Raw genomic sequence first — 24,440 nt, 5'->3', positions numbered from 1 at the left:
CTGAACAATAAACAGAAAGACGGGACAGAAGCTTACAGTTAAATGCAATTTATTTATTCTAGATGTAATTCATCTTTCCAAACTCTGAAACAGTTCCAGTGACAAGCAGGTAGGACATGGATTTTAAATGATTTTTTGTTTCATTCCTGATCATCTTCTGCTTTGCTACCTTTCTTAGCATCAATACGCATAACTGAAATTTGCGCTGAAGTGCTGTATAGTGACCCACGATTGCTTAGAGAAAGATAATTCAATTGAAATGAGAGTATTCTGATTAGACTACTTCCTAGATTTCTCATGGATTTTGAAAGATGTGAAACCTGAAGTACTGATTGCAAGAAAACAAAATGAGTTTAAGTCCAAAAAAGGTGTCTCAAAATATTTCAAAATTAGAAAATTTCTTGGGTATGACTGTCATAAGATGTAGAAATGCTGGCAAAGGGAGATTAGGTGAAAACATTTTACATATTTTAGTGTTTTGAGTGCTAGTTTAGAGCTACCTCTGCAGCAAATAGGGATGGAGTTTTGGGGTCTTTTTGTTTTGTAGGTTGGGACTTTGCTTTGTCTTGGGGTTGTTTTCAGTTTTCAAAATTAGCCATACTTTCTGGAGTTCACTTCTGGCAACAAGCCTTCTGATAAGCAAGCGTCTTTCTGTGTGTGTTTGTTTCCAGTGGAGTTTATCAAGGTCCGATGGTAGGTCAGGTATTATGGAAGTCTTAGGACAGAAAAGGACATAAGTTATGATGGTTTCCCTTAGCCCAGTGAAGGTTGCCAGTAAAGGGGGTTTCCCAGTGAAAGACTTGTAACAACCATTTACCAGCAGCCCCATCACAATTGTTTCAGCAGTGAATGCCGAGATGAGAAGTCTCTATGACAACTCCCTCACCAAGATCCAACCTACATGTGGTCCCTGAGTATTCGTGTACTTTCAAATGACTGAGGAGCCAAGGAAGCTCGGGTTTGGCCCTTGTTATCCCCAGCTCTTCAGATCACAACTCCAAAGAATGACCCACTCCTCTTTTATTCCTGCTCCTTCTGCTGTGGTGCAATGGGGGTCTTGAGGAGGGACATCTCAGAGTATCAGTAGCTCCAAGAGGGCATATCCTTGTATTCCCCAGCATGCCAGAGACAGCCATGGATGCAGCTTCTGGCCTCTTCGAGTCTTCTTTAACTCCCCTAATTCAGACTTTAAAATTTTTCTTCCCCATTTTTGATAATGGATTAAATCCAGTAAACTGAAACCTGTATCATCATTTTTCCCCACTATCATTTTAATTCAAATGATAGACTCTGGCTAACATTTTAAAGCCAAATATGTTAATGAGTTATATGTAATATTTTAAACTGTAAATGATAGTGTATATCAGTACAGAGAGAGTATTTCCAGGAGTGTATTATGATCTGTTGAAGCTATGTGTATCCTTCTCTCTCTTTAGAGAAGAACAATGCATTGCACACAGTGGAAAAAAAAGTCCTGCAACATTGCTGGAGATACTGTTTTCTGGTTCTATGGCGCTTATTAATTCTTTTCACTCACAGCTTTGAGGGTTTTAAATGGGTAAGGATTGAAAAGAAGATTGACCAAATTTTCTGAAAACTATTTTTATCGCTAAACTCGTTTGAAATCTCCCATTGCCTTTGCCTTTTGTAATTGTTTCAGTCGCACTCAAGTTTTCAGAAAGTTCCCAATGACTGTTGGCGACTCTCAGGTATATATAATACAGTAATTTAAACATACTATTGAGGATCTCCAGGAAATAATTTAACCCTTGAGTTCCAATGCTTTCATAATAATTCTTAAAAGTTTATAAGGAATAATTTTGTGCAAACCCTGCAGCCAAAGAGTTAAATTAGCTGGAAATTCTTTCTTTTTTGAAAATGACAGAAAGCAGTGGGGTATAAAATGCGGCTGATTGTGGCATATTCTGTTAAAGCTTTCGTATTAGCTAATGCCTGGAAAAGAATTGTTTACTTGAGTGTAAAATTAGCCACAGCAAGTTGCAAATTTTCAACAGCTCAAACTATATAACAGAATTCTACCTGGAGAATCCTGCTTTCAGGAAAACTATATGTACTGCAAACTAATGTTAATTTTTTAAGGGACAGATTGGCTAACTAGAGTTAAAAAGATGCAAAAAGAGTACATATTTGCAGAAAGCAGAAGAGAGAAGTAAATATTTGTGTAACCTTTTCTCAAAATAAATATTTATTCAGCATCTCCAGATTTTAGAGGCTTCTGAGATGTGCATATATTGTAGTATATTGTGAATATAGAAATTTTACTTTGTAGCAATTTTAAAGTGTGTCTTATTAATATGCCCAGCAGTATGCCTTAAATAGTGGCTTTCTTTCACCACATTTTGAAAATGCCAGCATAATAAATTCTCCAAGCCTACCTGTTCAGTGTGCTTTGCACTTCAGGTAGTACTAATTTGAATTGTACATTTAGAACAAGCTTTCCTAGGTAAGCAGTACCTCACATAATATGTAGTCATTCCCTTAAAAGATTTCCATTCATGATTTGCCCTATTTCTTAAAGAAAAATGATTTTAAGGTCTCAAGCCATACTATTACATCATGTCTGAAAAATCAGCATGTTGCAGTAGCTTATCAGAAGTTTTATAGAAGTTATGTCTGAGCCTAGTAAACTTGTAACCTCCTTGATCAAAGAAATGCTTATATTTGAACCTCTTTTCCAAACAGCACATTTTTGATCATTTCTCCTCTAATTGTCATTATTCTGAATAATGTGGACTTGAATGTCCCAGGTCTCTCAGAGAGAGTCAGTATTCTAGTCCAGTTCAATTGTTTTTGCATCTGCACCACTAAGTGCAGGTTAGTCTTTGCATGTATAATTAACAGCTATTGACACAGTATTCTAAACCCCGAGTAACCAGGAGAATTAAGCACATGGGTAGTTTTAGTTAGAACTATTCATAGGCTTAGTTCTGTAATGAGGGAAGAACCTTGTTACGTTGGTTATCATTTCATAAGCCTTGACAAATTTCCCAAAGGAACATCTACTCTTGAGGGTGTTGAATCACATGAGGTTTCATAATAATAGCATTTTTCTCTTTCAGGTGAGAATAGCCTGTATTAAAGGCTCATAGTTAAGAGTAGTTTAAGAGAATTGTCCCACATGCGTATAGTCTGGGAGCGTCCTGACTTCCGCATCTAGCGGAGTCTTTATGTTAGACAGGACAGGTGATTGTTACAGTACAAAAAATCATTCCTGAGCCTTGTCAGCACAAGATACCAGGGTCATCTTAAATCTTCAAATAAGAATTATTAACAAACCATCTTACAGAAGAAACTAGTAATTACCAGGCTACTTTGGCTAGCGTCATATTAGAGGCTGCTCGCTGTCTCTCCCTGCTCATCCCCTCCACTCTGTTGCTGTTGGATCTCTCGAGGATGGTTACTTGTAGGCAAGGATGACTCCGCTACCCATAGGTAAAGTTGCTCAATACTTACCATTCTTGCATCTTGGCTTATGTTTGTTATAACTCTGCCACTCATTAAATAAAACTGGCTATATGGAGTGTCTGCAGGCTGAAGGTTTTTTGGGGGAAAAAATCCAAAACAGATCTCAGAAAGGAGGCTGAGAACAGATGTATGTTTGTGTTCCTTATCTCCCTAGCATCTAGAACAGAAGGGCTAAAGGCAAGAGGAGGATTTGGCAAGTTAATAACAGAACTGGAATAGGTAACAAATGGAGATTGTACACTATTGTTAACATATCTTAGAAAATCTCTTCCATGAAATTTGGTACAGTAAGGGATGGGACTGAACTGTTGCAAGAATGGGTTTTGCTCCCTAAAAATGTGGTAGGTGTGGCATGTAACCTGGTCAGTGAGTTTCTTTATGCATTGTACACACAAAAAAAAATTCACATTGCAAAACTACACAAGGTATGTTCTCTGCAGGCAAGCACTGACCCAAGCTGTCCTGCTCTATGCTCTAAATGGTTGCTTTATTGTAGTTGCATGAGCTGTAGAGTTCCATTAAAGCTGAGCTGTGCCCGGGCAGCTGTGCCTGCCTCACAGCAGGGTGCCCCAGCTCCCCCAGTGCACTTCACTGGTGTGCCTCCATGGACTTTGTGTGGAGCAGGATAAGGCCAACGTGTCGGAGCAAGCCAGGGCTGCAGGGTGTTGAGGCTTATAGCTGTCTCATCTCAGAGCCTCTGGGGAAGAGCTGTGTATCTCTTAAGAGATGCAGCTGAATTGTGTTAACTTTGAAAAGAGCACTTTGTAGACTGTGTCCCTAACTTAATGAATGGGGAGAGAAAATTGTTCCTCTTGTTTCAGTGGATATTTGCTGCGTGCTGCACCAGCAGGCCAGGGACACAAAGCATAATGAAGCCATGAAAGCTCATTACAGCGCTCTGTGCAGTGTTGCACTGCTGACTGATTTCCCTATCGTCAGCAGGAGTGATTTCTGGCCTCAATTTGAAATAACAGCATTGCTTACTGACGCTGCCGTCCTGCCTGTTGTGTGTTAGACACAACCACAGAGCAAATGGGTGCCTGACAAGGTTGCTACAAGAGCACGAGTTCAAATTGAACCATGTGAAAAATACAGTGGGAAGAGAGTAAGAATTGTCTTGCAGAAACAGACTTTTATTTGAAATAATCTTACAACTGTTACAAATCCCTTCTTGATGCTATATTTACTAGCAAACAATATAAGAGATCCTCTTTCTTTTGGATATTGTTGGTACTTCATATTCTAGTAATTGCTAAAACTATTATCAGTTGTACAAATAACAATTTTTGATATAACTCATATGAACTAGGGTTTTGGAAATTTAGTTTAGATTCCCAGGCTGTCACTGTATACTGTAGTTGGGGATATTGTTCATAGCTCTGGCTCACTAGAGACGTAACACAAATTTAAAAAAGCATTATGGTTTTATGCCCTGTATTCCTTAGTAATGAACAACTTTTTAGTAAAATCTTACCAGTTCATGAATGGCTGCAAAACTGGCTGTTAACATTTTTCACATAGTTTGGAGTATTTTTCTCCAAGCAAGAACACTGTTATTAGGAGGACAATTGTTCTGGGTAGAACTAATCACCTGAAAGGTTGAGTAGTTAGGCACTTGGAAAAACTGTTCCTTCAGAGTGAAGAAGAATGATGGATAGTGTAATTGGGATGTTGCATTTAAAGGCAGCGCAAAATAAAAATCTTTCTAGTATCAGTTTTAAACTTCCAGATAACAGGGATTCTGCTGATACAATGATTTCTTTTTTTCTCCCAATTGTTTATTGGGCAGAGCTCTCACTTGTTTTCTCTCAAGTAACAGCAACTGAATGTGATTACCTTCATGGGATTTACAAAATCTGTGGACTTGTTTACATGGTGAATGGACTTGTGCATGCACCATGCACATGCTCATGGTATGAATTTCGTTCCACCTCCACGTTACTTCTTTCTCTCACTATCTCATCAGAGCAAACATCTCTTTGCTCAAATCTGGCATAAATACCCCAGTTTTATTCTGCAGAGCATTCTAATTAAGTAATTGGGCAACACAGCTGAGATGTGACTTCCTTGGTGATACCACCTTTTGCAGAGTACTGCAAGCTAAAGGAGAGCTATCAAGAAATGTTGGTAAGATGGTGTGAACAGGGTTGCAGCAGAATATTTCCATAAATGACAATAATCAATCCGCATCTTAACAAGATGTTGGTGAAAGTAATTTATATGATTCCACATATGTGACCTCTGCTGCCCAGCCAGCTCCATTTTTCTATTATTCTGTGCTTGAACACCATTGTCAAACGCTACATTATGCATGACATATGTTCATTTGTTGCCCTACCTGCTCCCCCATCGCATCTGTGTGCCAGGGACTCTCTGCTGTGTCTGATCCCTGTCCATGGCTCCGTGCACCGGGCGCTGCTGCTGGCATTCCTGTTTCTCTGCTGTGCCCAGCACAGGCACAACCTTGCTGAGTGCCATAGCTGGGGAACTCGTGCTCTCCAGCAGGGCTCCAGGTGCCAGGGAGATGTCCTGCAGCGGGTGCTCCTGAGTTGCAAGATAAGGCTAAAGCCCCATCCCATCCTGTGACCAGCAAGTCAGGCGTGCCAAGCAATCCACCAAAGACCGGTGTCCCTGTTGCATGGAGCATCTATTTTTGGGAGTCATGGCGGCTGAAAGGGCATTAGAGTTTGGTTGAGTTTGGGCTTTGGATGTTCTTCAACACCACTACAACTCTCATCCCTGCCCCCTTTCATCCCACAAATTCTTTCACTTCTTTTGGTGGTAGTTTTGTCATTATGACTATTCACAGACAGTAAATATTGCTGCTATCCTGCAGGGGTATATGACAACTGAAATTCACAGCTTCTGGTGACACAATGGTGTGTAAGAGTTCATAGCATGACGTTTCCAGTGACTTTGCTCTCCTGTGCTGATTCTCACCCTGGATTTTCACCAGAGGTGCCTTGGTCCAGAGCCCACCTACTGCACTGGCATCAAGCTGCAGTGAAACAGAGTTGCGAGCTCTTTTGGTACAGCCTGAAATTCAGGCCCGGTACTTGTTTATTGAATGGTTGGTTACATATAAAGTGAAATACATAAAATTTAATGTTAATTTAGCAGCAAACTGGAATTGTCTGTGTGTGGTGGTTAGAGAAAATTTTCTCTTCAGTTACTGCATGTCCGAAGCTCTAGATATGTCTCTTGGCAAATAGTATAGTTTGTGATAGTCAAAGGACAGCTGGTCACTGTAGAACTAGTTCTTGCGTTTATTAATGGTTTTGTTAGAAAGATGACTATTTATTTAGGGTCTTGATTTTGTTAACTCATGATTTAAAAACCAACAACACTGATTTCCGTTCCTTGCTGCAGGAGGATCTTCTGCAGGAGGATACTTTCTTTTAATGCTAAAGAGAATTAACAAATCCGTAGAGTGGAATAATATAAACCCAGTATTAATTATTACTATTTCTCAGCAATGTCTTCATTCCTAGGCTGAAGGCAAAGAATTAGCAATGGTTTTGTTTTGGTTTTATTGTAATTTAGGAGACCCGTTGTCAGTTTTCATAGAGAAGAACAAATATGCTACAGAAGATCTGAAATGTGTTTTTTCAAAATTATGTTCTGATTAGTGCATTCAGGATTTGCAATAATAAGCATGTTTGAAATTCACCACTATCAGCAAGTTGGGATCTTGCTTTTTTTTGTGTTTCTTAGAGGTGAATGGAAAATGTGCAGTGTTTTTAGTACCATAATCTTGCTGGCAGCAGCTATTTGTCTGTCAGCCTAATACTCCCACTGGCTGTTGGTCCGAAAACTGTAGCTGATCTGACATAGTCCTTTAACAGTTCGTCCATGCAAAGCTGTTAAAAGGCACTTACTTTTCTTCAAACTCACAAGAGACAGTATGCATGCTTACATTTTTCCTCAAGAAACCAAATAAATTTCAATCCAGAATGAGAAATGTACAGAATCTGTATCAAGTGGGAAAGTGCCAGTTTTCTGACAGGGAATGTTTCTGCTCAAGTATTTGCACTGGATTATAATGAAGCTTTGGTTAAGCAGATTAAATAGACAAAAGCCATGAAACTTCAAAGGCTGACCAAATGTGCTGAGGTTTTATTTCCCTGGTCTGTAATGCCTGCTTTTGCCTTCCTCTCATTAGCACAGAAAAACAAGCTAGTGGAGCAGAATGTGTTGTCCAACTGTAGTGCCTACAGTGACTGATTTCTAACAGGGTTTTTAGGTGTGAGTATGTAAGGGTTTTTTCAATGTAGCAGTAGGTATTAGACCTCCTATAAGAGGGGTTTTAAGAATGACTGCACAGCTGAGAGCTCAACTGTATTGCAGAGCTCATTTTAGATACCCAGATGAAAAAGCGTCCTTCCAAACACAGATATTAAGTCTGTGATTTAATCCAGTGGTTAATTAACTGTTTTTACATGAAGCACACAAAATAACAAAGGAAACTCTGGTAATCTACGAGAAATAAGGTAAAGCAGTACTCAGTGACATGGTGTAGAAATACAAGCTGTTTTGATGTTTCTAGCTTGCGTTTTCCAGTATTCTCTACGGAACAGTTAAATTTGCAGCATATGTTACCATTTATATTTTGAAGGGTTTTTCTGGCACTTTGGGGTTGATTTGGGTATTTATGTCACTTGGTCAGTTGAAGTCTGAAATTTTATTTGGGGAAAAAAAGTGAGTAAGTTTAAAATATATAAAATATTACTAAAACCCAAATTAATTGAAAATATATAACTTTAAAAGTAGATAAATGAAGTAACCTCTGTAACAGGTTCCCGTTAAGCTCATTTTATAATATTAAAGGTCATAAGCTAATATGGTGTATATAAGCATGAGTAACAATATTGGACATAGTTGTAAAATAGCAGTGAGCTTGGATACTGTGTGGTTTTGGATTAATTTTGAAAAACTTGTGTAATTCTAATTAAATAGACTTTTATTGGCTCTCTGAATTAGCAATATCTGGTTCTGAACAGGTAAACGGCATTTGTTTGATGTAAGCAACCACCTTCACGGACCACAGAGCCTCGTGGATCTTCCCGTCTTGGGTGTTGTCTTCTGTACTTCTCTAGAACTGCACCTCAATAACTAGACTCTGATGCTATAAAACTAAATGCATTTTCTGAGCTCTATTTCTAATAACCCAAGATGACAAGTTTTAGCAATAGTAAAAGCCTTGCCAGAAGGTGTATAAAAAGAACCTTTAAAATATTTTGGGGAACAAAGGGGTTTTAGGTTCGTTTGAAGAAGGAATGTATGGAGTTGAGACAGGAAAGCTGACCAAGTTGCATAGCCTTTAGATATTTAATTTCATACTCTTTTCCTTCAAAATTTGCTACATAATCAAGCTTGTTATGTTAAATGCCTAAAATATATGCCTTGTCATTCAGGAAACATCATTAGCTACATGAAGTTTTGCCCGAGTTCTTCGCTCTTCCTAGCTCTGTGGTGCTATTAGCTCCCAAACAACTCCTTTTAAAATGAAATGAGGTGGTTCTACCTTGGTAAATCAGTAAGTATATCGAGAGCAGGAGTGCAGGATCTCCCAGACTGCTGACCACAAGGCATTCTGGCTCGGAGGCACCTGAAAGAGGCAAACGTTCATGCACCTGGACAGATTATGGACAGCTTTCTCATGAAGTAGAAGCCTGTGTTTGCAGCTTATTTGCAATTATTTGCAACGAGCGAACTTCAAGTAGTCTCCCATTATTTCAGACATAATGGAGGAAACAAAGAAGCCAGACAGGAACTAACAAGTCAACAAACAAAGGAACTTCAGAGACAACTCCTGCCTCATACAAGAAAAAAAGATGAACTACCACACCCTCTATTCATCATCCTGCTGTGGACTGCGCAGCGCAGGGGGCTACTCCAGTCTCCAAGCTCGTACCAGGCAGCCTGAGAGAGCATTCACCCGACAGAATCTGCAGTTGACTTTCTGAAGTCAGGAAGTCAGCAAGGTTTTTAGTTCTTTCTCTAGCAAAGGCCCTTTTTTTTTTTTTTTTTGTTTAGGGTGCCCTGAAAGTTCTCGTGTTCTTTTTAGTTTTTGTCTCTGCAAAAACTTCATTTCACTTTCACAGAGGAAACTAAAGCAAAACCTGCAAAATTTGCTTGCTACTTGAAAAATGAATTAAGACGGTTCCCTAATTCAAACTTTGAAGAAGCACCTTTCATCAGCAAGGCAAAGTTATCAGTGTCATCGAATCGTGAGTGCTTTTTAACATTTTTCATTCCTCTAAAATTAAAAGGCTGCTTTTAAATCAACTTTTTAAAATTCGCCACTAAGTGTTGGTTTATTATTGCAATCATGATGATGCTTTGCCTTGCTGATGGTTGCGGTGACAGAGAAGGCCTGGGGTCTGCAAGTAAGAAACTGTGGGAGTCTCTGGCCTGCAGCTCTTCCTGAGCTCACTCCCTTCAGCGTTCCCAGACTCAACTGGACCACACTTCTGCAACAGACTCTCTAACCACATTGCACAGATCCATCATTTTTGTTCTAGCTTGCCTACACATCGTTGTTTTTAAAAGGACTGTGAGCTTGGTCTAATTCCTGATTTGCAAACACAATTTTATTTTGTCTTCAAGGTTGTTTTCCTCCTCCTGTTTCACAGAGACACCACGCCTGTAGAATTTGTGCATTCTCTGTGTCAGATGTTCTTTCAATTTAAGGAATACCTCTTCCTGAGACACATCTCCTTAGTTGCCTTAGGAATGACTGGAACTTGATATATAACAGGAAAAAATGATTTAGAAAAGATTGTTAATCAAGCAGGGAAAGTGTTTGGGAAGCAATTTGTACGTACAAAGAGCAATACTAAAGTATTATTTGGAGTAAATACTATTTATTTATGTCACAATTTATGCTGTTTTTCTGTACTACTGTGAGTCCATTTCCTGTTTAGTAAAATAGGAAGAAGCAGATGCGTTTTTGATAGAGCTTCAGTTAAACATTGTAACTTCAAGACCAGCATCTTTGTGCATAAAGGTTTTACTCACATTCAAGGTTTGAATTTTATCCAAGTCAGGGAAAATCCACATCACCTACTTGCTTCATGAGTACATGTATCTAGTGTTTAAAAGTGATTTAACAAATTCAGTGCTTGTTTTTAAAAACAGTAGCTGAAAATAGAAGGCAAATTTTACTGTATCTGCCACACAGAAATATTTCAGTACGTTTCTTCTTATTTTTGTCTCCCTTTTAAGGGTCAAAAGGCTTGGATAGAGAAGACCTTTTCAAAAAGAGAATGCATCTATGTAATTGCCAACAACAAAGACATTAGCAGGTAACGTTTGAAATTTTTGTTTTGGCCAACTGAAGAGGTTAATACTGAAGAAACTGGACTTGATTTGTATTTAGACGTGTGAAAGTGAGACCTGGTTTACTCGCTGCCCTTAAAGGGAGATAACAGAGGAACAAAAGTACAAGACATGCTTGCACTTGAATCTGTACAGAGCCATGGGACATGTCATACAGAGACATCAGGGCAGCAGTAGAGGCAGTGAGTTGTTAGATCCAAGCTTTGCAAACCAGAGCACAAGTTCAAACTGAATTCTGAAAGCAAGGATGCAATAACGTGCACTGTGAAGCAAGTGATACTGTTCTTCACGGTTGGTATGACACTACCAATATCGATACTATACAGGGGGACTGGAATTCTTAGTCCAAATATTAATACTACTGCATGAGCTAGCTAAATTGTGGTCCAGCTTGTTTGGATAACATAACAGTTTGTCACATACTAGCTGTCACCTCTGAGTAAGAAACAGATGGTCACTGCTCCTGCATTCTTCCTCCTTCCCTGTCCTTTAGCCTAGAACAGCTTTCCAGTGGATTACAGAAGTGAAGTGAAATTGTTAATCTTTGCTTGTTAAGAAACTCCTGCAAGCTGGTAATTCTGGCATATTTGTGCAGGCAAATACAATGACTGTGACCTAAAAGAGGTGTTTCTGTGATTCATGTAGAGCAAGGCATGGTCAGTTGAAAATCTGATTTTTATTTTATTTTTTTTAAATCACTATCCTATATTGAAGACACTTTAATCACAGTCATTTCAAATTTTAACTTACAGGTGCTGCTGTGGCCAGCTCATTAACCAACATATTCCACCTCCTCCAAGTATAACAGCTAATAAAAATGGAGAAGAAACAAAGCAAGTGGAAGCTCAGCCGGAGAAATGGTCCGTCAGTAAACACACCCAAACATACCCAACTGATGCCTATGGAAACCTTGAATTCCAGGGAGGAGGACATTCAAACAAGGCCATGGTAAGGAGCATAGGCTACTCTAAGGTATTCATCTATATGTTAGCTTAATAGACACGTGTCAGGATTCATGCTCACGTAGTGCATAATCCATTGAAATCAAGTGGGATCTCTTTGCTGTCTCAGAAAAGCGTGGACAAGATGCTCAAAAAGAGAGAGAGAAAAGGCAAGAGAAAAATAATACCTCCGTAGGAAACACCGTATAATGTCTTGATGGAACAGTTTCATTGAAGTTACTGTCAGTGAATATCAGCTAAGGAGGCAGCTGCATGTATTAATTAATGCCCAAGATTCTATCTCTTTGTATTAGATTTGTGGGCCAAATAACCCAACATGGATACATGCTTTTTCCTAAGGCTTGAAGTCTAATAAAAATAGAAATTAATCTTGCCTTCTTGAAAGACAGAGGCCTGGCAGAGCTGGAAAATGAACTGTTGAGCCGCCTTAGCAGCAGAAGTAACAGCAAGTCAAGCTTTTGCAAAAAATCTCTTTCTGATTTATCTCTCTTCTGAACAAATACAAACCTAGATTTGTTTCTTTGCCCATTTGCTTTCTTGTCTCTCTAATGAGATTGTCACTCAAGACAACCACACTGTAAAAACGTGCCAACATATATCAGAGCAGTTGGTGGGTTTTGTTAGTAGTGGTTTGGGGTTTTTTTTACAACAGAAGTAAACACTAGTTTATTTCATAGTTTTGTTTGATAGAGTAGTAGTTTGAAAAGAAATCACAATGGTGGATCTAAACTGAGAATAATGCAAATTATTGCTTCGGAGGCAGAAATACGTACATCAACAATCAATGGGATAAAATGTAACCTAAGCCCCCTATTTATTATGAAGGTCCTAAACCAGAGGTTTTAGGAACAACACAAAAGACCTTCCAGTCCTTTTAAATAGGTGGCTCCCAACAATGCGGGTTTGTAATAAGAGCCTAGAATGGATCACTTGATTGCAGTCTGTTTTGCAGGTGAAGAGAGGAAAGTGGTGTTATTAAAATTCATGAAGTAAACGGTAAATTCTCAATAGCAAAGTGAAAGATTTCAACCTATTTTTTCTAATCATAAGCAGCAGAGAAATTTAATAATGTGTTACTTAAAAATTGTAAAACTTCTTTCAAGCTGGAAGGCTTACTCTAACCATTCTTTGCTTAGTCAATAGACAATATACAGAGCAGCTGGAGTGATGATATTATGCATTGCTCTTTGCAGTACATCCGTGTGTCATATGACACTAAACCAGATTCTCTGCTGCATCTTATGGTGAAAGACTGGCAACTGGAACTGCCCAAACTCTTAATCTCTGTCCATGGAGGCCTCCAGAACTTTGAAATGCAACCTAAATTAAAGCAAGTGTTTGGAAAAGGTCTGATAAAGGCTGCCATGACCACAGGAGCTTGGATTTTCACTGGAGGTGTTAGTACAGGTAAGCAATTACCAACACATAGTTTACTTAAGAATTCAGTGATGTTCACTCGCTAATCTTTCCCGCAGGCAGAAGATGTAAGTCTACATGAATGAGTCATTAGCCACTAAACCAAAAAAGGACTGTTGTAATCATTGTGTTAATATCCTGCCCAGCCCAGCCCATAAGATTTTCCTTATCCAGTATCGATGTGCATTACTCAGTGTTTCCCCGATAAAAAATATTTCATTCTTGGTTTCAGTAGCAAGGAATGTACCGCTAGTTAAAAAACTTACTTTTTTCAGTTGCTGGTTATCCTGGTATTTTCAAAATCTCCTGTGCCGAATTTGCCTAGCTTTAGCTTCTTACTGGTTTTTGGTACAAAGATCTTTCAGTTACTAAAAGTATATTTCCCGAGCGTGTTTTCATACACAGCACTTTTATGGAACTCAGCCTGTGCAGTTTGATAAAACTCTCACGCTAAGCACGTTTTCCAGTCCTTCAGTCATTGTCACACCTCTGCTTTGAACTCTAGTTTTTTAACAGTCTTCTTGAATTTTCGATGCTGCAGTTTTTGAGACCATGCTTGGTGAAGCTTTTAATTCCTGAAGCAAAACATTCTTTCTGCTTCCATTTGATTCTTCCCTGTTCATGCAGCCAAGGACTGAGTTAGCCTTTAGGCTGTGTGATCTCTCTGAGAGTTAGTGATTGATTGATAATCCACCTTAAATGCCATGTCCCTGAGTCACTGTCTCCATGAGATCCCCAACCACCACGCATGCACACTCTCTCTTGTAATAATATAAGGTATTTGTTCTTACATTAATGACTGTAAATTAGCAACCTTGAAATAAAAACCTGAAGTCAGTTGTAAATATCTCTACTTGAAGACATTGAAATCTTCTGTTTGTGTTTTCCTCTGGTTTTCTGGCCACCTGAAACAGTTTTGTTTCTGGGTTTCCTTTTTGACCATATCTAAAACATCAGTTGTACAGCATCTTCACGTAACTCCACCAGGAGGTTTTTGGCAGTGTTTCTGGATTCTGTCAGAAAAACAGTGTCTGATATGACATCCAAAATTTTAAAGACATGTTGAATAATAGCTGTTTTGATGATTCCCTGTATATTGTGACATTTTGAGACTAGTTGGTTTTTAATGAATTTCATTTATGTTAATATCAATTCTGAGTGATCTTCAAGAACCAATCAGATGCACACTTTGACTATAATAATCTTTATTTAGCTGAAATAAATCTTTATATCAAGTTATTTCTCAGAAAACTATGTAAGATAAGAATGAATTCCTCTGCCTTTGGTTTTACAACAAAGGCCTTTAAGGGATGGTAATACTTGTTATTCAAAATAATTTTTCAGTGAAAAAATATTTCTTAGATAACTATAAGGTTAGGTTGATTTGCTTGCTTAGACCCCAGTGATAGCATTCCTTACGTGTTTAGCATTGTGTACGATTAATAATATAATTCCAGACAGTGGTACAGATTATCCTGTAGCAAGTTAAGTACAGCTTTCAAAGACTTCATTGAATTCAGAACAAGAATGTGAAAAGGCAATGGGATTTACACACAACTGTTACAAAACAAAAGCGTGGGTTTGTCTGCATTGTGTGTTCTGTTATAAAGTAGGGATACCAGTTTAGTAGTGAAAGCAAACCAGAAAAGCAGGTAGCTCCATGAGAGGCAAGAAGAAAATTCTATTGTTTAGTGATCTCTCAAAAGTGCCAAGAATGAATTAAATTAATTGTATCTCTAGGTGTCATTCGTCATGTGGGAGATGCCTTGAAAGATCATTCTTCCAAATCCAGAGGACGAATATGTGCCATAGGAATTGCACCGTGGGGCATTGTAGAAAACAAGGAAGATCTGATAGGAAAAGATGTAAGTCTTTAAGGAAACTCTTGTGTAATTAGCAATGTCAGCTGTGAAAAAAAAATTAAAAATACACTGTTCATCTTTTTGGAGTATTAATATTTTCACTGCTTCTAAAGCATACCTAAGAGCTGAAATTGAACAACGTCTTGAAGAAAATCAATTGTTTAGATGTATTTGTCAGGTTGTCATATATGACTTCAACATAAATATGGAGTTAGTGAGGTTTCCATTGCTTACAGTAATAGGTCCCAACTTCAGTGTGCCATGCAGAGACTTCTGTACATCACGTAAGGGCCTTTATGTATACAAAACTGGCATTTACTGTAGATGGGTACTCTGCAGTGGCATATTAATGACTAGGAACTCCAAATGAGACTGTATTTTCTAATGCAGTAAGAGGTTTACGTAACACAGTGTGTGATCAAGGAGAGTACATTAATGAGTTACATTAATGAGCTTAGTGGAACATGCAGAGAGAGTGCACAGATGTGACTGTCATCCTCCAAAGAAAACACTGCTGTGAAGAGTTCAAGTTCTGAGTGTAAAAGCAAGACCCATCTCTAATTCACCTCTGGTTTGGCTTATAAAGGTCTGGTTGATTCGTTTCGTTGTAAGGCATGTGCTTCTGCTGGGTGGTGTGGGGGATTTTCGCCTTTAGTTCTTAGTTCTAATCTAGGTGCATGTACCCTTTTGATACACAGGTAACGCGGGTTTACCAAACAATGTCAAACCCTCTAAGTAAGCTCTCCGTGCTCAACAGCTCCCATACCCACTTCATTCTGGCAGACAACGGTACGCTGGGTAAATACGGAGCTGAAGTAAAGTTACGACGTCAGTTGGAAAAACACATTTCCCTCCAGAAAATTAACACACGTAAGTACGGTGGGGCAATCTGTAAACATAAGATCGTAAAGGAAGGGAGGGAAGAAGGGCTAGAAATACTTCAAGGTATTGAAATTAAACGCTTCTTCCAGTTCTTTCTAGCAGGAATTTGATCGGGACTGTGTGACTAAAATAGAACATATGCTGTCTGATAAGTGGTGAAAGAACCCACATCTAACAGCACAGAAAACCTGGAAAAGTAAGGATTGCATAAAGGGAGAAAGAAAAGTTGACAAATAATGGCAAGGAGAAACTTAAAGCAGTAAGAATTTAAGGAAAGGGAAATGTAAAGAATTTGTGCATTTCTAGCTAGAATTCATAAGCATCAGTAAATACACAGAATGGGGTGATTTTATACAGTTCCTGTTTACAGGAATCCTGTGCAGCTCAATGGTTTCCGATTCCAAATGTTCATACTAACATTTTATTTTCTCTTTTATATGAATTTGTTTCATTTAAATATCCCACTCAACGTTCTTTGATCTTCCAGATAAACTCGGCTGGGATTTTTATTTTTAATGAAGCCATTATCAAGATAATTTCACATCAGTGCTTTCATATTTACAGTTTTGCCAGTTGGTACAGCCTCTCTAGAACAACTTTCTAGAACTCTTTTTGTCATTACTTAGGAAAAAAATTATTTTAAAAGACACTTATTCATTAATATTTTTCTGGAAAAAAATTAGATTTTAAAGATCAAATTAATAAAAAAAAATCAGTAGCTGTGGTTTTCCAGCAACTTCAAAAAAAACCCCAACATCTGCCTCATTAAAAATGGTCCAAAAGAAGTTAATAGTCTTTGAATCCACACTTTAGTTAAGAGCTACTGGAGAACAGACATCAGTTCTACCACTTGCCTTTGTGACTTCTTACAGATGCTGTTGTAACCTGTGTAGGCCCGTATAAATCAGAAAAAAGAAACATTCAAAATGACAATTGCATTGAACTCTACAAAAGTTTCTGGTAGGGTTTAAGTTCTCTTATAGGTAAAGCAGACGAATGAAGTAGCGTGCCACGTAAAGCTGAAAGATGCAGTTAGAGATATCTAAATGTTATGGAAAGTCTTTAAGTCCTGCTTTTTGCCTACAGTAAGCTTAAGAAACTGAACTGACCAAAAATGATGCCACTTGCCTTTGAGTGTGGAGACAGTGTCATCCGCTGTGTCCCCCAGACAGTAGAAATAGCTGAAGTTAGTGGTGCTTTCTTCAGGTTTGTCTTCTGCAGAAGTGCTGGGAGAGTTCTAACATTGTAGAAGGGAGCCCTGGCTTGGAAGATAAGGAAGTCAGGGCCCAGAGGCAAGTTGTTCTGTATAATTTCTTTTAATACCACTGGGGCTGGGGATATTGGTTCTGATTTAAGTGGTGTTTGGCGATTTCTGTCACGAGAAGGGCAAAGTTGGGAATACGCATAGGAATGAAGAGTTCTGTGAAGGGCTGCGGTACACCTACTAGTAACAACATACAGGGAGTTGTTTTGTTTCTTTTTAATCACTTCAAGCACAGGCACCTCTTCTGGAAATCTCAGCAGGAATCACTAAGGATTTCATGGACACACAGCCTGGCCCATGCTCTGTGACTCCTCATCAGAGCTGGGGTATACTGACAGGAGGATGTCAGGAAGCTTCTGCTGTTATTGTGCATGATGTTCCTGTTCTCCAGAGAGGAATGAAGGTTGAAAGTATGAACTCTTTCACGCGTTCTCAGCCGTACAAAAAAGTGCATCTTCTTTATAAAGTGCTGGTCATTTTACAGATTAAGAACTGAATTCAAATGATTATAATAGTGGGATTAGTCAGCCTTCAGGTAATGTTTTATCCTTCATTTCCCCAAGTGTGTTGTGACCAAGGCTACTGAGACCATGTGACCTGTGGGCTTCCCTTTGTCATCCTATGCCTGGAGATCACAGTGAGGCAGGGACAGCAAAGGGATGCTCAGCTGTCGTCTCTTCCATCGGCCAGCCATTTCAGCCTCATGATAAAAACACTAATGTCATATTTTTTATCTTAGGTGAAAGCATTAGGTATATGTCAGCTCATTGAAGACTTCCTGTAGGTAACCAATAAAGAGTTAAAGCATCAAAGACACAGTAGCTGGGAGCCATCCAAGTGACAGTGAAGCTAATGAAGTAATAGGAGAATCACGTTAGCTGTTTTGTCTGTACATGGTGTCTGTCAAAAAAGATTACAAACATTTCACCAACAGTGAGCAAATAAATGATCAGTATGGAGCTGATGCAAAAGCAAGGGCAGAGAAACATCTTACTCTTTTCCTTTTGGGGCTGTGAAATGGCATATGGACATTTTTCCTGGTGTTGGCCCTGTAATGGCCATCATTTTTCCTGACTGCTCTGGTTTGAAGCTCTGGTGCAGAATTACTGCTCTGACGGTTTAACACAGAAGTCATATCCACTTATATCTCAACCTCTCTAAGTTTCAATGACGTGTCTTTTTTTGTTTCTGTTCCTCTGTTTTTTGCAGGGCTGGGACAAGGTGTTCCTGTAGTTGGGCTCATAGTGGAAGGGGGTCCCAATGTGATCTCCATTGTCTTAGAGTGTCTACGAGAAGAACCCCCTCTCCCTGTCGTGATATGCGATGGTAGCGGACGAGCATCAGATATTCTGTCATTTGCACACAAGTATTCAGAAGAAGGAGGGTAAGATTTTGAGATCTTCGCCAAAGCTGTGTCTTGCTGGGGTGGACAATGTAGGACTATATGCCTTGCTTTCATTAAAGCTTCATAAAAAAACACCTCGGACAAAATGCTACCAACAGAGGCATTCTGCTGTCAGTCAGCTTTTGTTGGCTGTTTAATCTTAATTAATAGAAATTGTTACCACTTGGCACATATTTGATGGTCCATTGAAATAAGCTTGCTCTCAGTGCAGCACACTATCGTAGCAGCTCCTTTAAAGTTTCCTACACTGTACTGGGTGCTGGGTTGGGCACGTTAGAAGAAAAGAACAAGTGGTTCCCAAGAATTATTCTCTTTTCTCCGGCCAAGGCTGAGATTGTTTAGTGCTTGTATTTGCAAAATTTGTACTGCCTGATTCTAGTGTGTTCTGTGAATGAGCTTTATTCTTCAAGAGTGCCAGACCAGCTGAAAAAATGTTGGGCTTCCTTCTGTTCTCTTGCTGTTTCACGCATCTGTGATGGTTCTTCAGGGCAGTGCTGCCTGATATCATGAACAGAGGGGAGGATGTTGTCTGGAGTGTTCTGCTCCACAGCACTCCCGTCAGTTGCCCAAATGAATCTGTGAAAGTCACTCCTAATCCAACATTTTCTGGAATCTATTATTTTTATGGTTGGTTGTCTGCTCCTTTGGTTGATAGATAGTATGGTTAAAGAAGATACAAAGCCTGTACTAGCAGCATAAAGCTCATCTGCACTGCAGAGTAAAGACCTGTCCTGACAAATACTCCAAGCGGAAGCAGAGTATTTTATTTTTAATTTAAAATATTGCTTCTCCCAATCAGGTAACATACATTCCTCATTGTTATTGTTAATGTCAGGATTTTATCTTTAGTAGCCGCATTCAGGCAAAACCCTAGTATAATTGTCTTGATTAGGGTAAGGCACACCTGTCTTGCACTGAAAAAATGGCCTATTTCTTTGATTGAAGTTGGAGCTTAGCTTGGATTAAATATTAAGCAGACAAGTAGTATTGTCAAGCAGTGTAGATGTTATTTGCTGAACTGGCAGAGCAGCTGTAATGCTGGATTTTTTTGATGTTTACACATAGCATATATTTAAACCTACCAACAGTATTTATGATTCAGCAACTTCCTTTTCCTTTCTGTTGACCAAGCCTCCTTAGAAAAAAAAGAGAAGGAAAGTTTGATCTTTCTCATTCATCCTTCCTATCAGCTGATAGGTAATTGAAAGAGCTTATCAGGATCAGTCCGTCTGAGATCTGCTCACTGCATGGCTTTCTCTCCCAGTGCATATGATGCAGTATCCAGTTTTCCTCTCCAATAATTATGATGAGATAAATGTGTTCATCTGATAAGACAGGTCTGTAACAAGAATTTTTTTGTCAGTCTTGCTGTCTAAAAGAATCATTTTCTCAGAACGAACTTTGAATTTTACTGCACTTTGCAGGCTCAGCTGTCTCACTGCTTTGAATGCCTGCTGGTAATGTTTGCCATCATCTGAAAATACATGTCTTTTGTTAGGAAAAGGATAAAGATTGAAGGGATCCGTTTCATATTGCTTTGAGAGAGCAAACATTTCTGACCTTTCTGGAATGTTTTCATCTAATTTCTTTAATCATCTTTTGGATTGTTTATTTCTCCGTAGGGTATTGTGAAGTTTCAGATACACTAGCAATTTAAATCCTCTGTTTAAGAGGATAACCAAGGTGACCTATCAGTAGTGTGAAATATTTTTGGTTTTTTAGTTGCATGCAAAGGGCCTTGCAACATTTAGAGGCAAAGGTAGGGGTACCATAAGGTGTACTGCTGAAATACTGAAGTTCTTAACAAAAATACATCTATAATATTTAGCCGGAGTAAAAGATACCCGCATTATATTCCAGGGTAAAAGGATGGTTTGAATTCCCTGCCGGTTTTTAAATCAGTGCTGAGGTGTACAAGAGCCAGTCTGAGGTGTTATAAGAGCCAGTCTGGGTATGAATTTCCTGATTACTGTTAATTCTGCATGAACTCCTTACCTGTACAGAATGCAAAGATGCTGTGTGTTTTCATTTATTTGCAAAATGAAGTCATTGCGCAGGTGGATGAAAAAATTTTCTCAAACAGCAGGCCTTCTGAATATATATTAATTCTGGCAATGTCTTCTTTTATGTCTTGTTTTTCATTTAGGATAATAAGTGAATCCCTTAGGGACCAGCTTCTAGTTACCATCCAGAAAACATTCAACTACAACAGAAATCAAGCTCATCAGTTGTTCATCATTCTTATGGAGTGCATGAAAAAAAAAGAACTTGTAAGTGTCCTAAAAGACTTTCTACCTGTTGCGTATTCTACACGCTGTCCAAAAATCTGGCTTTTTTTCCAGAGATTATGCTGAGAATTGGCTCATGCCTCTGGCTTTTCTTTAGAATGTTGATCTCAGCTGCCAGGGCATTGGTTGCTTACATATCTATACATTTCAAGATAACAACTAAATACTTAAATGCCAACATCTGGTGCTGAATTCCCTTTAGTGTGGGAGGGATTTCTGCTAGAAGAGAAGGGTCCGTTTTAGTTTTATGTCTATTCCTTTATTTGTGATCAGATTTTGGTACTACATAGTTCTTGGGTTCATAAAAGCCAGAATATACAATTTTAAATTGTTTTTAGCAACATATAATTAAATATATTTGCCAGAACTAAATTTTCTAAGGATTAGAAATGCCGCTTGGAACAGAATATGACAAATGCTGGATTTTCTAGTAATGCAGCTCCGTACTGCAATCAAATAGACACCTATCCAGACTTTTTTCATATGCATTCAGAATCATTACTAGCGTGACCCTCTGAGTGTATAAAATCTTTAAGGGCTTCAGATGTTAAGTCTTTAGATTGTCTGAGTAATGTAAGTGAACTGTTTGGATATTTACATTTGTGTGGTGCCAAGATTAGTTCCATATATACACCTTCAGCAGATGTCAAGTTGGTGATAAGCATGACTATGATAAGCTGACTGTAAGAGAGTCACCTTTGCTAGAAGAATTCATTGAGAAAAGAAAACACACAGTTGCCATAGTCAAACTGCTTCAAATTTAAAATGCATATCAGAGCGGGCCTGATTTACTCAGCAAAATTCAGACACTTGACTGTGTCAGGGATGCAGGGATGTCAGGGATATTTTAGGATAACTGTATCAAAAGAATTTAATTAAATGCTTTTGTGAAAATTGAATTTCAGAGAAAAATTGAGTGGAACTCTATTTTTTTGAAAAATCTCAAGTCTTAGAAAATAATAAAGCTTCACCATTCTGCTCTTTTTTGTGTCTACATGTTTAGTCTCTCTATTTCATATGTTGTAATTTTGTGTTTGGTTTGATGCTATCCTTTAGATTACTGTGTTCCGCATGGGGTCTGAAGGGCAACAGGACATTGAGATGTCTATCTTAACTGCTCTCCTCAAAGGTGGGTTTTGCGAGCAATTAGGAAGGATGCAGAAATTGATCCCAAGAAGACAGTTCTGTACACTGTCTGAGGTTCGCTCTTGATGTTTAAGTCTGGGATTTATTGGCTTGGATTCTAGCAAGTAACCCAAATATGCTTGGCTTGAGGTTCAGATTAGCTTGAAGCATTAAATCTAGACTGGAAGTTTTGTGTGGCTTTCCTCACCTGAAAGCCTGGGATGAGAATGCTGCAACATCTACACTACTGATATTTCAACACATTTTATTGCAATTCTAGCATAAATTAATCAAGTTAGAAAGAAAGGTGGGAAGATTAAAAGACTATCTGGATTTTTCCAGATCTCATGTTGTGCTTTTTTAGCCTTAGGGCAAAATTTAGGATCATTTCCATATTCATTTGGAGTTTGTTATGTTTGCTGAAACGACTGTTTTCTGTCTGCAGATACATAATAGTTGATACAGGCTCAATATGGGATCAATGGGGTCCCCAAAGCTAAGACATAGAGAGAGGAATTATTATATCTACAGCATCAGCCAGAGAGGCTGAGAGGCGGAGCCTTTTAGAACAGTTAAATGTCTATCTTTAGCATCAGAACACAAAGTCAATGTGGATGCTTTACGGAAAAAAGAGAGACAATCTGGTTAATCATTCTGAAATTGGAATTATGGACTTAAATGGAAGATGCTGTAAATTGATTTGATGAATCCACTGCTTTGTGGTAGAATTACTCTAATTGCAGTATGATATGGAGTCAGTGCTGTTTTCTAGTTCTTGGGGAAGTGAATGCTTCTTGGAGAAGATGGAGAAGGTTGTCCAGTCTTGTTTCATCATGCATGAAATACTAAATGTCTGTGTGTTTCTCTTTAGGCACCAATGCATCTGCTCCAGACCAGCTCAGCTTAGCTTTGGCCTGGAATCGTGTAGACATTGCACGCAGCCAAATCTTTGTCTTTGGACACCACTGGCCAGTAAGACAAAGTTTTCCAAGTCATACCGTTTGTTAACAGTTTAAAATAAGTGGTTGAATATTCACACCTCAGCTTTTTTGGCAGGAGAAACAGTATTGAATTCTGCTTTATGCCAGTCTGATGTAGGATATTAAGAATGATCTATTTTTTTTTAAATTTTCTTATACTACCACTTGCAAATATTTAGCAATACTTTAAACTCTGTGAAAGAAAGAAAAGCAATTTCATGACAAGCATAAAAATAACTTTATTTAAGATTCTTCATAAGATTTGAAAGCAAAAAAAAAAAAACAACCGCAAAAAGCATTTACTGGAAACAATCTGTGGCCTTACATAGAGCTGTACAATAGCAGTCCTGGTCCCCCCCAATGAACTTGTGTGATGCACTAGCGTTGCCAAGACTCTGACTGTGTCATTGACATGTGCTAGCAGTTGGCAAGGTCCCCAGCTACCTATTAAAGTATGCGGCAAGGAAATTCATGGAGCCTCTTAGTTGGAAGGAATTGTGTTGCTCAGCTCATTAACAGCTGTGAAAATCAATTTGGATTAATGGGGCAAAATCTTGATGCCCAAAACAAACCATTGCAGAAAACAGGCCTCTGGCAGGCAGAGCTGTGCCAAATGAGCTAAGAAGCAGATCTTCAGTAAAGCTTTAGATCCTGAAATTGGATTTTCTTTCTCAAATTATTGGAGTTTGATGCTGCACTAGTTGAAGTCAACTGGTGAAGGACTGCAGTGCCTTTGTTCATCTGTGTAACTAAAATCCTCTATTTAAGCCACTTTCATGTCTCACTGTATTGATGCTTTTTGCTTTACTGTGTGAACCATCTGGTGTTGAATTACTATGAAGTGTCATGAGGAAAACAGCTTAAAAGAGAGACAGTAAGAATGAAGTGCAAGAATTGTTAAACTTTTTTTTTAAATTAGATGGCTTTCCTGAAACTATGCAGTAAAATGACACTCAAAGGAACTCTGTTCATGTGCATGCTGTATATAATGGTGAGATATTTTTAATTTGGAAGTCCATATAATTAAATTTAAACAAATGTTGCTACATATACTGTTTTATTCCTTCACTTATAGTAATGAGATGTTTTCAATATTCAAGGTTCATTAAAATGCTTATACAGAGAGATTATGAAGTATTATTACTATAAAACATTTATTTGGATGGAATGTTCCGTCTCCATATTATTGTGGTTAGATTCAGAGGTACCATGTAGCAACCGCAGCCAGTTACTGCTTTGGCCTATTTCATACAATGTGACAGTTTGTGGAAGCAGTATCAGCAACTGCGATTCACTGGCATTTCAGATTCCTACAGATTGCTTCCACACTGGCATGTGCTGCAAGTTGGCAGTCATGGTTTTGTCCAGGCTTACGAATGGGTGGATTCATGGTAGCTAGGCAAAGAAGATTTTCAAGACGAACAAAACC

The 24,440-nt window shown here is 38.5% G+C and overlaps 1 protein-coding gene across 1 annotated transcript in view; it reads left to right on the top strand.

The window, feature by feature from the left end:
• The window catches only part of TRPM1 (transient receptor potential cation channel subfamily M member 1), an 81,527-nt gene that overhangs the window by 27,641 nt on the left and 29,446 nt on the right, over positions 1-24,440 (top strand). Inside the window, exons 2-10 of the mRNA XM_074156005.1 lie at positions 10,714-10,793; positions 11,580-11,775; positions 12,983-13,196; positions 14,946-15,070; positions 15,766-15,937; positions 18,423-18,597; positions 20,765-20,888; positions 21,963-22,035; positions 22,903-23,003. Of these exons, the coding sequence (XP_074012106.1) occupies positions 10,714-10,793; positions 11,580-11,775; positions 12,983-13,196; positions 14,946-15,070; positions 15,766-15,937; positions 18,423-18,597; positions 20,765-20,888; positions 21,963-22,035; positions 22,903-23,003 (1,260 nt within the window). The remainder of the gene's footprint in view (positions 1-10,713; positions 10,794-11,579; positions 11,776-12,982; positions 13,197-14,945; positions 15,071-15,765; positions 15,938-18,422; positions 18,598-20,764; positions 20,889-21,962; positions 22,036-22,902; positions 23,004-24,440) is intronic.

The sequence above is a fragment of the Numenius arquata genome, chromosome 11 (assembly GCF_964106895.1).
Source record: "Numenius arquata chromosome 11, bNumArq3.hap1.1, whole genome shotgun sequence".
In the NCBI taxonomy this organism is placed as follows: domain Eukaryota; kingdom Metazoa; phylum Chordata; class Aves; order Charadriiformes; family Scolopacidae; genus Numenius; species Numenius arquata.
Note: the sequence above shows the minus strand (reverse complement) of the source record. Positions and strands in the feature narration are given on the sequence as shown.